At 48.3% G+C, this 15,715-nt stretch overlaps 1 protein-coding gene and 1 non-coding gene across 4 annotated transcripts in view; one reads left to right on the plus strand and one right to left on the minus strand.

Annotated features, from left to right (window-relative positions):
- The window catches only part of LOC110069985 (uncharacterized), a 48,753-nt gene extending 39,991 nt beyond the window's left edge, over positions 1 to 8,762 (minus strand). Inside the window, exons 1-5 of the transcript XR_013542621.1 lie at positions 8,540 to 8,762; positions 6,443 to 6,938; positions 5,968 to 6,091; positions 2,582 to 2,661; positions 1,218 to 1,344 (exon numbers count right to left, since the gene is read on the minus strand). This is a non-coding gene — a transcript (uncharacterized LOC110069985). The remainder of the gene's footprint in view (positions 1 to 1,217; positions 1,345 to 2,581; positions 2,662 to 5,967; positions 6,092 to 6,442; positions 6,939 to 8,539) is intronic.
- A 1,102-nt stretch (positions 8,763 to 9,864) lies between these two features.
- LOC110069981 (uncharacterized) overlaps positions 9,865 to 15,715 on the plus strand; it is a 6,297-nt gene continuing 446 nt past the window's right edge. Inside the window, exons 1-4 of one of the 3 annotated variants that reach the window (XM_078388170.1) lie at positions 9,865 to 9,958; positions 11,931 to 12,325; positions 13,463 to 13,628; positions 14,301 to 15,715. The exon at positions 14,301 to 15,715 is cut by the window's right edge and continues 446 nt beyond it. In XM_078388170.1, the coding sequence (XP_078244296.1) occupies positions 12,215 to 12,325; positions 13,463 to 13,628; positions 14,301 to 15,601 (1,578 nt within the window). In that variant the 5' untranslated portion in view covers positions 9,865 to 9,958; positions 11,931 to 12,214 and the 3' untranslated portion in view covers positions 15,602 to 15,715. Of the gene's footprint in view, positions 9,959 to 11,584; positions 12,326 to 13,462; positions 13,629 to 14,300 lie in introns of those variants that run through there. The other 2 variants (XM_078388169.1, XM_078388171.1) reach the window with 2 other exon arrangements.

Consider the following 15,715-nt stretch of genomic DNA (forward strand, 5'->3'; position numbering starts at 1 on the left):
AAACATGCTTTCAGTCTTTCCTCCTAGGGCTTAGTTTCCAGCCCCCTGATCATCATCCTGGCTGCCCTCTGAACTTGCTCCAGTTTGCTGGCATCCTTCTCAAAGTGCAGTGTCCCAAACTGGACACAATGCTCAAGATGAGGGCTAACCAGTGCCGAACAGAACACACATTTTTAAATTTGTCCATTTAGACATCATGCTTTCCTGCAGGACCTGGACTTATAGCTTAAGATACCCCAGCAAACTGGTGATCTCTCTATCTCACTATTATATATACTGCCTTTCTTTCAGAACTAGGAACCAAAGCAGCTTACAAGATAATTGGTTTATTAAAAAAGGCTTTAAAATATAATCAGTCACAAATAGTAGCCAGTATCCTGTTCCACAGCTCCACTGGCACAGAAGGATTGTCATCACAGACCACCACAGATAACAGCTAACTTTAATGCTCCTGCTACAATTTAAGGTATGATTTTGTCTCATTTTACATGAATTCCACACAACCGGAAATAAAAGCAGGGGATCATTTATCCACCAGAGATCCTGCTCCCATTATCCTCAACCCTTAATTTGTTTTAAACCACACTGTGGGTTTTGTTGTTATTGCTTTTTTAAAAAAAGAGAGAGAGACCGTTTAAATCAGGCCCTGAGAGATGTACTTCAGAGGACAAAGCCCTTGTTTTAATGTTGAGAATTTATGGGTGTCCCTTGGAGGCGGTCCCAACGCATGATATTGCCCTGAAGCCCACTAGAGGGCACTATAAGCCTTTGAGCCTAATTTGTTTTTTAATTAACAATCCATGGGGCAGTGGTGCTGGGGGCCATACTTAACAACAATAGCAGCAGCAGCAACAAGAACAACAACACCAGAACTGCAGAGAGCTGGGAGGAATCCTGTGAATCACTGAGTCAAGAATGCACAAGTGCGGAATCGAACTCCCAAACTCTGGCTCCACAGCCAGAGGCCTAAATCCTCAAGCTATCCAGTGGTTTGGGCCCTCTGAAGGCTGGACGTGGCCTATGGCTTGCATGTTGCCTCCTGGCTCCTTTGAAAAAGGATTGAAACCCAAGAGCGTGGCCCAAAGAAGTACACGAAAAGTGGAAGAACCTCGTAAGAAGTCAGAAAAGCAAATACTTCTGTGTGTGCTTTTTCTTTGTTTTTTTCTTAAAGAAACACATGGGATCTTATCAACCAAAGTGAGGAAGGAGGTTCTCACCCAGAAAGACAAAGGTTTCCAGGTTCTCCTCCATGACTTCACCGTACAAGGCTCTTTGGTCCGGATCCACCAGGGCCCACTCCTCCTCGGTGAAATACACAGCCACCTCCTCGAAGCTCACCAGATCCTAGAAAAGAAGAAAGCATCTGCCTCACCACCAATAACAGAATGGGTCATATTCTGAGCACCCATCAGTCAAAATTACCCTCTCAGTTGATATCACAGAACATTTAATTCAGCACGAGTTAGGCCTCATCGAGAGTACTGGACACCAGTTATGGACCCCCACACTTTAAGAAGGAAGTAGACAAACTGGAGTATAGTGGTACCTCGCTAGACGACAACCTCATAAAATGACGAATCCGCACGACGATGACGTTTTGAGATCGCTATAGCGATTCGCAAAACAGTGATTCCAATGGGCGATTTTCGCTTGACGATGATTTGGTCTGTGCTTCGCGGACTGTTTTTTCGCAAGACGACGGTTTTTACAGCTGATCGGCGGCTTCGCAAAATGGCTTCCCTATGTTTTCGGGACCCATGCTTCGCAGGACAGCCATTTTTACAGCTGATCAGCGCTTCGCAAAATGGCTGCCCTGTGGGCGATTTTCGCAAAACAACAGCGCTTTTTCCCCATTGGAATGCATTAAACGGGTTTCAATGCATTCCAATGGGGAAAGGGTTTTCGCAAGACGATGATTTCGCTAAACAGCTATTTTCACGGAACGGATTATCATCGTCATGCAGGGCACCACTGCAAATACAGAGGAGGGCAAGAAAAATGATTAAGAGATTGGAAAGCAAGCCCTCTGAGGAACGACTGAAAGAATTGGGCATGTTCAGCCTTGAGAAAAGAGGACTGAGGGGTGATATGATTACACTCTATAAATATTTGAAAGATAGTTATACAGAGGAGAGCACCATCTGTTCTCGACCATCCCAGAGTGCAAGACACGTCATAATGGGCTCAAGCTACATCATACCAGATTTAGGATATCAGGAAAAACATCTTAATTGTTAGAGAAGTCGAACAATGGAGCAAATCACATCACAACGTGGTGATCACGCCAATGCTGGAGGAATTGAACAGAAAACTGGACCACCAACCGTAAAATCTGCTTTGCTTTGGATTCCTGCCTTAGGAGGGGGTTGGACTGGATGGCCTTAGAAGCCCCTTCCAAGTCTGTTATTCTATGATTCTAATGGAGCTTCTGGGCATTCAGGAACCTTGTTAAGAAATGAGTGAATAGAAGAGAGGGGAGGGGGGGAAGACAGGTTGCTTCAGACCTCAAGAAATGTGATGCAGATCATGGTATCCAGATAATCCTTTGCTGTTATTTGGAAAAAAGCTATCATGCCCATACCTGATTTGGCCGTGCAGAAGCTGTTTCCCAAAGAAGATTTGGACTCCTACACATCCCCCCGGGCATTCTTGTTTCATCCTCTGTAGGAAGCATCAAGGGACAAGAAAGTCCTTGTTAATACAATTTTAGATCCTGCTTTTTTTCAGCTAGAATGCCCTCCCCCCGTAAAACAGCTCACTTGTGAAACCAGTGCACATGGAGAATACAGAAGTTGGGACCTGCTGGATTAGATAAAGCCTCAATGTCTCTTCTGACTGTTGTCACTGTGATTTCCTGTCAAGTCCCTCTCAAGTAAAGTGACCACATGCATTCAAGGATCTAGGCCAGTGGTTCCCAACCTTGGGTCCCCAGAGGTTCTTGGACTAAAACTCCCCAGAAACCTTCACCACTAGCTGTGCTGGCCAGGACTTCTGGAAGATGCAGTTCAAGAACACTTGGGTGACTCAAGGTTGAGAACCACTGTTCTAGAAGGTTTTGTCATTAAGAGTCCTACTTTTGTTGTTTAGTTGTTAAGTCGTGTCCGACTCTTTGTGACCCCATGGACCAGAGCATGCTAGGCCCTCCTGTCATCCACTGCCTCCCGGAGTTGGGTCAAATTCACGTTGGTAACTTCAATGACACTGTCCAACCATCTCGTCCTCTGCCATCCCCTTCTCCTCTTGCCTTCACACTTTCCCAACATCAGGGTCTTTTCCAGGGAGTCTTCTCTTCTCATAAAGTGGCCAAAGTACTGGAGCCTCAGCTTCAGGATCTGTCCTTCCCATGAGCACTCAGGGTTGATTTCCTTCAAAATGGACAAGGCCCTCTTGTCTCTCCTTGCTATTATTTGAAACTCTGCATTCCATTTTCTGTAACTTTCTCTATCTCCCTTGCATTTTATTTCCTTTCTCTGCTATTTGTAAGGCTATTTGTAAGTGGATAGCCACTTTGCTTTCTTGCATTTCCTGCATTTTTTTTCCTTTGGAATGGTTTTTGTTGCTGCCTCCTGTACAATGTTACAAGCTTCCATCCATAGTTCTTCAGGCACTTTGCCCACCAAATCTAGTTCCTTAAATCTGTTCTTCACTTCCACTATGTATTCATAAAGGATTTGGTTTAGATTATACATGACTAGCCCAGTGGTTTTTCCTACTTTCTTCAATTTAAGCTTGAGTTTGGTTATAAGAAGCTGATGATCAGAGCCATCATCTGCTCCAGGTCTTGTTTTTGCTGACTGTAAAGAGCTTCTCCATCTTTGGCTGCAAAGAATATAATCAATCTGATTTCGGTACTGCCCATCTGGTGATGTCCACGTGTAGTCGCCTCTTGTGTTGTTGGAAAAGAGTGTTTGTGATGACCAGCTTGCTCTCTTGACAAAACTCTATTAGCCTTTACCCTGCTTCATTTTGAACTCCAAGGCCAAACTTACCTGTTGTTCCTTTTATCTCCTGACTCCCTACTTTAGCATTCCAGTCCCCTATAGTGACAAGAACATCTTTCTTTCGTGTCAGTTCTGGAAGGTGTTGTAAGTCTTCATAGAATTGGTCAATTTCAACCTCTTCAGCATTGGTGGTTGGTGCATAAACTTGGATTACTGTGATGTTGAAAGGTCTGCTTAGGTTCGTATTGAAATCATTCTATCATTTTTGAGAATGTATCCCAGTACACCAAGATCTACCCGGATCACCCACACGAGCCAGGAGGTGAGGCTGAGGAGTCTGACGCCGAGGGAGGCCCGGAGGGAAAAGACATGAAACCGGGCCTTCTCGGCGGTAGCTCCTCGCCTTTGGAATAATCTCCCTCCTGAGATTTGTGCGGCCCCTACACTGGGTACATTTAAAATCCAACCAAAAATATAGCTATACACCCAGGCCTTCCCTCCTGTCAGCACTTAACTTCCTTTCTTTTTGTTATCTATCATTTATTATTATATTTTTTGCACTGTTCTTGTTATTGATTGTGCCAATGGATCTGCGTTATTTTATGTATACAGTGGTGCCTCGCACAGCGAGATTAATCCATTCCAGATTAACCCTCGCTGTGTGAAAGCATCGCTGTACGGGAAGGAAAAAGCCACTGGAATGCATTAAACTTAGTTTAATGCGTTCCAATAGCAGCTTTACTCACCGTACAGCGATGCTTTTCCAATGGCCAGCAGCCATTTTTGCGCCCTCCCCTCGCTTAACGAGGGCGCGAAAACGCTGCGCGCGGCCATTTTGGGGCTTCCGGCAGCCATTTTGAGGCTTCCGGCGGCCATTTTGGACCCACTGAACAGCTGATCAGCGGGTCGCAAAGCAAAGGTCGGTAAGCGAAACGCTTACCGCCCTTCGCTGTGCGATTTTCAGCCATAGAGGCCATCGCTCTGCGATCGCATTAGCGATCGAAAAAACGTCCTCGTAGAGCGAATTCATCGCTCTACGGGGCGCTCGTTGTGTGAGGCACCACTGTATATGTTTGTTGGTAGCCGCCCAGAGTGGTAGAATATACCAGATGGACGGGATATAAACCAAAGAAATAAATAAATAAATTTTCCCACTCTTTTGATGATTATGAGAGCTACTCCATTTCTTCTACGGGATTGCCCACAATAGTAGATATGATAAGAGTCCTGCTTAGGTTTTGTTTAAAAGGGGGGGGGGCTATTGTTTCCTTTATTGAGTTAACAACTCCCAGGTTCAGCCTTCTTTTATACTGTCATAAAACTTTGTCAGCATTCTTGCCTCTTCCACAAGTCTTGTCTTTCCATTAATGATTTTAGTTTCTTGTGATAGTCCAGGGCTGACTTGATTTAGAGCCTATTTATTAGTCTTTCTGGGAGCCCAACGTATCCATGAAGCTCTCTTCCAACGCCCCATTTCGAAAGAGCTGATTTTTTTTCCCCTTCCTCCCTTCTCTAGAATTTTATTATTTCAATGGATCAGCGAACGAGCAAACAAGATCTTAGGCTATACCAGGATTTATGTCCCTCCTTCTCTATCAGGGCTCTTTCCACATTTTCAGTTGTTTATGAAAATAAGCATCAGGTGTTTAACCTCCCCTCCTTCTCTAACACCACACACCGAAGTTCAGAGGACTGTAAAAACAGCCGTTATGTGTTTTCAAATAAAGCAAATCAGCAACGTGTGCTGCTTTTATACTGCCCCATGGTGCTTAAAGCACTCTCTGAGCGGCTTGCAATTTTAATTATGCACCGCTCTCCGAGCAAGATGGATCCTCAATTTAGCAACCTCAGAAGGATGGAAATCTAAGTCAACCTTGAGCCAGCTACCTGATCCTGGGATCGAATTCAGGTCTTGAACAGAGTCTCGACTGCAGCACTGCAGTTTAACCACTGCGCCATGAGGCTCCTTTAGATGTATTTGATGTAATAGACGACCCAGACGTAAAACACCCACTTAAATCCTCACCCTCCAAGCACTCCCAACTGCTGTCAACTTGCTGCACAATCCATCTGAGCGGCTGTCTCCATCTGCCAGGGGTGGGACCCGCCTCTGCCTCATGGATATCACTGGCACTTTCCACAAACAGCTTCTGTATCAGAAAGAGGAACAAGAATAAGGAAGAGCAGTCCAAGACAGACTGTCCGCCCCCCAAGAAAGAAAGAAAATTCTTAACTCTTAGAGCAGTAGGGCAATGAAACCAATGACCTTGGTAGATGGTGAGCGGTCGAATGCCGGAGGCATGCAAGATAAGATTATTTATCCACTATCTGTCAGATCTGCTTTGATCTGCATTCTTGCCTTGAGCAGGGGGTTAGACTGGATGGCCTTAAAGGCCCCTTCTAATTCCATGATTCTAAGATCAAGGCCAGGGGGAAGATCCCTGCGATATGGAGAAACACTGGGACTTTTCAAACTAAGAGAAGAAAATGCTCTCTCTCACCTTCTTCTCTTCCTGCCTCTTCTCCTCGGCCTGGCTCAGGAGGAAGCCTTCGGCCAGGGCCACCGCCTGGGAACTGGTCTCTGCTCCACATTCCCTCACCCAGCTGGACATCTCCGGGGGAAGGATGGCCAGGAACTGCTCCAGGATTACCAAGTCCAGGATCTGAGCCTTGGTGTGCCTTTCTGGCTTCAGCCACCGGCGGCAAAGATCACGGAGGTGGCAGCAAACCTCCCGGGGCCCCTTGGCCTCGTGGTAGCGGAACTGCCAGAAGTGTTGCCGTTCTGCATCTGAGCTGAGGGAGTCCTCCTCATTCAGGACCTTCCTCCCAGTGGTCTCCCAGAATTCTCCACTGTCCTCAGGCCAAAGGACATGGGAGGCCTTTCTAAGCCCCGCTGGGTCTTCCACCTTCGACTTGTGCTTCAAGGCTGCTTCTCCCATGGCTGAGGGATAGGATTTCCTGATTCTAGACGGCGGAGATGAGCAAGGACCCCAGCTCCTGCCAAGTCAAGGAGGAGTAATATAAATGAGTTGTTAACCCCACTCTGTGAGGAGTGCTGCTCCTGGAAATTTGGAGGTGTCTGGACAGTCCCTGTAACAGTTATATTCTTAGAACTGCAGAGCTGGAAGGGACCTATTGGATCATCAAGTCCAGCCCATCAAGACACAGCGGAGAATCAAACTCTCAACCTCCGGCTCCACAGCCAGGTATCACTGAGCTTACCCACCCACCCTGATAAAGAAAGTCCAAAAATTCAGGCAGCTGCATCCGTCACTATCAGCAACAAATAAGGAGCGGGTCTTTTATAAAGTTAATGGCTCTTACTTGCCGATTACTAAACCACTCTCAAATATTTTACACGACAGTAGGGTTGAACCCTTGAAGTTAAGGAGCTGGCTCAGCAGTGTAGATTTCTGGCTGGCGAGCCCAAGGTTGGGAGTTCAATTCCCCCTCGGTATGTCCTGCAGGTTGAGCCAGCCTGTGTAGCCCTGGGCAAGCTGCACAGTTTCAGAAGAAGGGAACGGGAAACCACTTCTGAGCACGTATTCTCTACCTGGAAAACCCCCGAAAAGGGTCGCCATAAGGCAGAATTGACTTGATGGCGTATCATTACCATCCAGAACCAGCCGCAATCAAGAGTTTGGTCCCTGAATCTAGGCCCACCTGAACTTCTTGGGTTGAGGCTCAAATCTCAATGCCTGTATACAGTGGTGCCTCGCTGGATGATGATAATCCGTTCCACTGAAATCGCTGTTTAGCAAAATCATCATCTAGCGAAAAGCATTTCCCCATTAGAATGCATTGAAACTTGTTTAATGCGTTCCAATGGGGAAGAATCGTCGTTGTTTAGCGAAGATCAGCTAGCGAAGATCAGCCATAGGAAAGCCGCTTTGTGAACCGCCGATCCGCTGTTTATATTGCTGTCTTGCGAAGCTTAGGTCCCCAAAACACCTGTTTTCCGAGCGCGGAGGGAGCTGTCAAAATCGTCGTCTAGCGGAAATCGGTTTGTGAAGCAGGGACTAAACATTGTCCAGCGAAATCCCCCCATAGGAATCACTGTTTTGCGAATCACTATACCGATGGCAAAAAGTCAATGTCTAGCGAAAAAACTGTCATGCAGGGTAACTGTCTAGCGAGGCACCACTGTAGTCAGATTTTTAGGGTAACAGGCAGGAGACTTGAGTCGTAAACATTCGTATTGGATCTCGATCTCACCTCTAGCTGCTCCCTAGGGTCGCTCAAAAGGAAAGGAGGGAACGACTGGCCCCTCATCCGCCCACCCACCCCAGAGGGGCTGTCCAGTTTCTCCTCCCAAGTTTCCAGCCTCTGAGCCTGGGGGTCTCTTTCTCTCCCCCCCCCAAAACCTGGAATACCTGCACCATCCCCTCCTGCACCTTGGGGGTGGGGCAGGGAGGTTTCCCCCCCCAAAAAAAAGCAAGCCTGCACCCGGGCTTGTGGGGAGGAGGGTGTCCTGGCCCCCCAACCCCCAAAAAATCCACCACCACCCCACTCCTCTGCTTTGCATCTTGCACCCACTCTATCTGGTGTAGCTGGGGCGCCCCTTCCAACCCCTTGCACCCAATGGGGGGGGCACTCACCAGCTCTTCCTGGGGGAGGAAGGCCAGGGACAGATCCTTTCCCCCCCCTCCACCCAGCCGAAAAAGAGGGGGCAGTTCAGCAGCAGCGGCTCGACTCCCGCTCCTTTTTTTCCGGCTGCACCACGTTGGGAGCCGCCACCCGCGATAATAACAACACGGGCTCTTTTATAGACTCTGGGGTCGGTGATGGTGGCCGGAACCTTCGAACCGAGCCCCGTGCAGGCGGGGGGGAGCGTTTAGTGTAGAGCACTCGCTCCGTCCTAGTCCTCTCTTTTAAGACCTCTCTAGGAATCTCGTAGCGCTCCACCATTTTAACCCGTAGAAGGCCGAGCAACAAGTTCAAAAGCGTCTCTGCGTACAGTAAATTTATTTTTGGGGGGGTTAAAGCCCGCAAACATCCTGATTTCTGAGCAAGCCGAGGTCTGGGTCTTTTAACTTTAGTTTTAAAAGACGTAATGATTAGCGATACTGATGGAGACTATATTCTGTAACCTGGGATTAATTTACACACTGTTGACAGTGTAAATGCATCTGAGAGCTGAATATCAATGGGGGCTTTAAAGGTCATTTGCCAGGTCAACAAGTACTGCCCAAAGATGAGGTCGTGTATAAATGTATAATTACGGTAGGATTCCCTGCACCCAGTATCTGCTGATTCACCTATCCACGGTCTGAAAATATTTAAAAACACGATAAAAGAAAAATCCTAGAAAGATAGATTTCTAAGATAGATTTCCCAGAGGGAACCAGAGACCATGTTGTGTGAAGAATTCTGTATTAAAATAGCATTTGCTCTATAGTCTTGTGTTTTTCAGCATCCAATTATCAGCGAATACTAGGGACGTTGGCAAGTCTGAGTCCCAAGTCCCTATTAAAAACAAGGTTTCTCCCACCCACCCCCAGAAAAAAGGGAGAGGTGGGTAGATCACCCCAGATGCTTTTATTGTGGCATTTTTGGAAGGAAATAATAAACGCACACACAAGACACATACAGTATACTGTATATAAATATATATATATAGAGAGAGAGAGCTACCTGTTCTACAGCTATATACCTTACATTGTGCATAATATATAAATAAAAGAAAAAGAAAACAAAACATCAAAAAGACTAGACAGACAGACAGACAGACAGACAGACAGACAGTCAAAATACTATATACTGTATAGTCTTTTTGATGTTTTGTTTTTTCTTTTATTTATATATAAATACATTTTTATATTTATGTATACATTTTATATAGATAAATATAAATATATGCTCTAATGCCTCCCCCTCCTCGCTCCGTGAACTGATCTCCAGTAGGTGGCAGGCATAGCATTTATACATACAGTACTGTATATATTTGGCACTGCGACGCCATTAAACAACAGGGAGGAGGAGGAGGAGAGAGAGCAAGAAAAGCTGCAGCATGAATGGTGAGTCGGAAAAGGGGAGGAAAACGAGCATTTGGGGGGGCAGGAAGGGCCCCCTGGCTCAGTGGGTAGAGCCCCCACCCGTGCCAGCTCCAAGCACCAGCTTCAGCCCCTCCCTGGCATGCACAGCGGCGGGAGGGGGAGGGACTCCTGTTTTATTAGATCGCCTTTTATTCTGAAAAGGTAGAAGAACGTCGGGAAGGGGCGAGTTCCGTGTTTTGTGCGTACACGCGCACAGGCGCGCGTACAGACGTGCGCGCAGGCAAAACCTCTACCAGCACAAGGCAGATCACGTGTGCACGGTTTCCGATCCCGGTCCCCCAACTCTGCCCTGAGGCAGGGGAGGGGGCATGGCCCTGGGTGCAAGGATTTGAGCCTATACTTTGGGCTATTTTCAAGAAGTTAAAGAGGGTTTCTCTCTCTCTCTCTCTCTCTCTCTCTCTCTCTCTCTCTCTCTCTCTCTCTGTGTGTGTGTGTGTGTGTGTGTGTGTGTGTGTGTGTGTGTGTGTGTGTGTGTGTGTGTGTGTGTGTGTGTCCCCCACCCACCCACCCCAAATATTCAATGTTTTCTCTGAGCTTAGCCACAATGGCTAGGAACCCTGGGCGGTTGCAAATTATTCTTGTGGGCAGGCAAAGAATTAGGACAGGCAATTAAGAGCGGTTAACTTTACAAAAGACCTGCCCCTCATCTGGTGGTACGGGCTGGCGGCTGGCAAGGGGTGCCTTTGATCGCCTGTATTTCTGAGCTGACTGGATAGCTCCACCACGGTTTAGGTGTCTGGGTTGCGAGTTCGATTCCCCACGGGGCCCTCCTGGGAAGAAAAGCCAGCCTGGGTAGCCACAAGCCAGCTGCGCAGTCCCAAGGCTCGCCCCAGAAAAAAGGAAGGGGAAATCACTTCAGAATTTTCTCTGGGAAACCCCAAAAAGAGACGCCCTAAGTCAGAATCGATTTGACGGCCCATGATGATGATCAGGATGATGATTTACGAGATCCATCCCCACCCTCCCCCATAGGGTTCCATGGCACACAGTCATAAACAATAATGATAATAATAGAAACAATAAAGTAACAGTGGAAAAAGGGGGAGGGGGGGTCCAGGCATAGGAACCACAAAAGAATAAAAAGGAAAATTAATGGCAGGCTGGACGCAGAAGGGATACTTAAACTTAATTAGGGGCCAACGATTAAAAGGCTTGGAAGATATATTTTTCAAAATAAAAGCCCTACACACACACACATACACCCCATTATTAAAATCTCAGTTTTATAGTCCTCCTGGAATTTCTTCACTTGTCTCGCCAAGTTTGGAAACGGTTGCTTTGGAATGTCAAAAGCCCCACTCACGGCTTGAGTACTGTGGAGAAAAAAAAAACAGGCCTTGGAAATATTACTTTTTTCTGGACTACAACACCCAGCATCCCCAGCCAACATGGCCTGCTATCCGAGTGGGTGGATAAGACGGACACTCATACCCCTCTCCAGCTTTCCTTTAGGAGGTTCCAACTCTGTGTGTCTAGTCCTTGGTTAGAAAGATGAGAAGCCAGATCAGATCTATTATTATTATTATTATTATTATTATTATTATTATTATTATTATTATTATTATTATTATTATTATTATTATTATTATTATTATTATTATTATTATTATTATTATTAATGTGCCATCAAGTCAGCCATTTTCAGGGTTTTCCAGCTAGAAAGTACTCAGAAGTGGTTTTATCCTTCTCTTCTTCTGGGGGGGGGGGTTCCCTTGGACTGTGCAGCTGGCCCACAGTCACATAGGCTGGCTCTTCTCCCTGAAGGCCCCGTGGCAGGAATCGAACTCCCGACCTCTCGGTCCGCAGCCAGAGATCTAAACCACCGAACTATCCTAAAAGCTTGCCTGAAAAAAAAAAGGAATATATGTTCTGTTCACAGTTTTCCCAGTACTTTTGACCTGCATTTCTTTTTTCTGTTTCTCTCCATGGACAGGAAGCTTTCCTGGAAACACATTTGGAGAAAACAGATGTGAACCAACATCCTTGATGAGTCCCTGGGCAGAGATGCCGTCGACCTTGTTATGTCCCCCGAGCGTCCGTTTGGAGATCCAAAGATCGCTTTTTCTTCATATCCCAAGAATGTCGGGAACTCATACGGTTTCCAGGAAGGGAAGCCTGAAAGCTTTCCACATAGACCAGATGCGTACGAACCAAGCATCATCCTTCTGTGTCCCCGCTTGAGCCTTTTGGAGCCACGGGGTTTACTCCGGAGCAAACATGGAGGAGCGGACGTTGTCTGGGAAGGTTCTGAAAGGACCAGGCCGTGGTCCTTGCCACGGAGAAGATGATGGCGGTCCAGATCTCAACATGAAAAACCAACCGGGGAAGGTAAACAAGGGAGAAGATTCTGGATTTGCTGATCTTGGACCCTTTCCTGGCCATCCTTCTCAGGGAGATGCAGAGTTGAATCAAGGAAGATGAACCAAAATCTTACACCTGGGGTTGGCGCAGGTTGTTCAACAGCAGGCGGGAAGGTTGTGACTGGCAGGGCCGGTCCTCGCGTTAGGCAGAAGGGGAGAACTGCCTCAGGAGGCCAGCTCTACAGCAGTAGTAAACCCTTGGCTAGCCTACCCCAGCTACCACCTGTGGCTTGGTGGATGCACTCAGCCGTGCTGGGAGAGGCTATCCTGTCACATTACAGGCAGCATGTTGCTAGAAACCAAAATTGTGTTAGTGTTTCAGAGAGATCGGATGGCAGCGGCGTGTTGTGTCTGAGCTCTTAGAAAGCCCAGTGACCCCTTGTGAATTGCAGGGATCGTGCAAAACTCCTGCTGTGACAGTCAGACCCTTTTCAGCAAAGGAGGAACTCCCTCTTCTAGCCACATCCTCTCTGTAATGCACAGTTGGACCCTAAGATTCAGCTGGGTTCTGGCGAAAAGGTGCCCTTTTTCTCTGAGGTAGTCAAATATCATGAGCCAGCCATGTCTTTCAGGCTGAGCAACTACTGCTGCTCCATTTTCTACTCGCTCCCCGTGTTGTGTCAAACTGTTTCCTCTGCCATCTGGAGCTCCTCCCAACAGTCAGTCTCTACTGCTATTTTATAAGCTCCCTCCAACAATGATATGCCATAGTTTTAACTCCCCAAAGGAGCTCTGGCAAGAACAAAATGGCGGCTGTCAAGCCACTGTTGGTTCCACAGCCAAGTATGTCGTTCACTGAGCTATCCAGTCCGTTAAAACAACTCATTATCCTGCATAGCCAAGGATGATCCTATCATCCTTGGCTATGCAGGAGATCAAGAATGAGAACCCAAACTATTTAGGTGACACCAAGTTGGGGAAACCTACAATAAACTTTGGCCTGCAGTCTTTCCGGAGCTGTCTCCAGAGCACCACTCGAACTCGCATCCCTGCCCCTTGCAAATTTAAGAGGAACAACGGAGGTCCCTGTCTTAATGTGCAACATTCAGTGTGCCACAGAGATTGAGCCATCCACACGTGGATGTGGTGTCGGTTTCTCTTTCAGGCTCTGGTGACTATTGAGGATGTGGCCGTCCACTTTACGTTGGAGGAGTGGGCCCTCCTGGATCCAGACCAGAAAGCCCTGCACCAGGAAGTCATGCGGGAGAATCACATCAACATCGCGACCTTAGGTAAGGAAGTCTTTCATCCTGAAACCGGAATGTGCCCAGGTGAGGGGAATCCAGATGGTTAATCAAGGGGTTTGCCACTGGCGGCCGGCAGGCTGTTTCTGGCCTCCAACATCCCTGATGTTCCAGGCAAAAGGTATACAAATATGAAAAAGGAATTAACAAATACAGTGGTGCCCCACATAGCGACGTTAATCCGTTCCGGATTAATCGTCGCTATCCGGAAACGTCGCTAAATGGAACTAAAAACCCCATAGGAACGCATTAAACTTTGTTTAATGCGTTACTATGGGGCCCAAACTCACAGTTCAGCAAAGATCCTCCATAGCGCCGCCATTTTCGCCGCCTCGGTAAGCGAGGGCAGCGCACGAAAATGCTTGCGGTGGCCATTTTGGGCACCCGGCGGCCATTTTGGAACTGCCGATCAGCTGTTCTAAAAACATTGCAATGTGAAGATCGGTAAGTGAAACGCTTTTTCGGGTTTTTTTATTTCTGAAAAAGTGACGCCACCAGCCTTCCACAGCATATGTTGCACTGCTAGATTTCAGCTTTGGGGTTGCCTTTTTTAAATAAAAAAAAAGACGTTGCTTGGACTACAACTCCCAGAATCCCCCGATCCCCATGCCTCGAACACGCGGGGAGGACCCGTGGTTGAGTAAAACTGGTATGTCCCCCTCGCTCATGCCCAGGTGGCTCCTTGTTCTGTTCTGGCAGCTTATCCACATGCCGGCGAGTTTGAAGAGAGGATCGGCCGACGGGAACAGGATGATCCGGACGGACTCAGCCAAACATCATGGAGGAGGGAGATGGGATCCGTTTCCTTACTTTGTGTGGAAAGCAGAGGCGCTCCGAATCAACACAGCCGAAAGAGGCAGCGAAAGGGCCCGCTCAAAAGTGGGCCCGAACAACCAAGGAATCATACAATCAGAAGAAGGAGCAAATCCAGCGTGGCTTTTCCTGACCGTCAACATGGGTGTGAAGAAGGGGCACAGGCTTCACTGGAGGAGAGCTATAGGGAGCAGCGGCCCCAACGCCCTCCAACCAAGAGGATCTACAATCAGGAGACACCCTTTCGGTGCCCAGACTGTGGGAAATGCCTCAGCCAGAAGGGTCACCTCAGGAGGCATCAGCGACTCCACAAGGCCGAGAAGCCCTACCGGTGTTCCTCTTGCGGCGAGGCCTTCAGCCAGAGCTTACGGCTGATCGTGCACAGCAGGACTCACACCGGGGAGAAGCCCTTCGAGTGCCCGCAGTGCGGGAAGCGCTTCCGTACGTGCACGGGGCTGGTGCATCACCGGCGGGTCCACGCGGAAGAGAAGGTCTACCGCTGCGCCGACTGTGGGGAGAACTTCCGGGAGAGATCACACTTTGCGGCCCACGAGAGGAGCCACATGGAAGGGAGGCCGTATCACGGCGGGTTCTGTGGCAAGACTTCCGATGGCCGCTCAGAGTTCGCCCAGCTCCACAGGAGGTCTCGCCCCAGGGAGAAGCCTTACGGGTGCTCGTTCTGTGGGAAAACCTTCACCAAGAGTTCTCATTGTCATGCCCACGAGAGGTCTCACACGGGGGAGAACCCCTGCAGGTGCCCGGTCTGCGGGAAGCGCTTCAGCTGCAACTCCCACCTCATGGTGCACGAGAGGATCCACACGGGGGAGAAGCCGTTCCCTTGCTCGGCCTGCGGGAAAAGCTTCCGGTCCCGCTCGCACCTCATTGTGCATGAACGGATCCACACGGGGGAGAAGCCGTACTGGTGCTCCACCTGTGGGAGGGGCTTCACTGGGAAGTCCTACCTAACGGTCCACGAGAGGACCCACACGGGAGAGAAACCTTACGGGTGTTCGACTTGTGGGAAGGGCTTCAGCCGTAACGCGGACCTTGTCCTCCATCAAAGGACCCACACGGGAGAGAAACCGTACCGATGCTCGGCCTGTGGGAAAGGCTTCAGCCGTCGGAAGCGCCTAGCTGCGCACGAAGAGAAGCATGTGGAGGGGTGCCTGGTGGCATCAAAAGTGTGAGAGTAGAGGGGAAAGGGTTTTTCCTCTTAAGTCACAGGTTAAATCACTGGGGAAGCAGAATCGTAGCCCTGTGGGAATGTGGGCACATTGTATGAATACCATCCCAGATCACTT

The sequence above is a fragment of the Pogona vitticeps genome, chromosome 2, assembly GCF_051106095.1.
Source record: "Pogona vitticeps strain Pit_001003342236 chromosome 2, PviZW2.1, whole genome shotgun sequence".
NCBI classification, from domain to species: domain Eukaryota; kingdom Metazoa; phylum Chordata; class Lepidosauria; order Squamata; family Agamidae; genus Pogona; species Pogona vitticeps.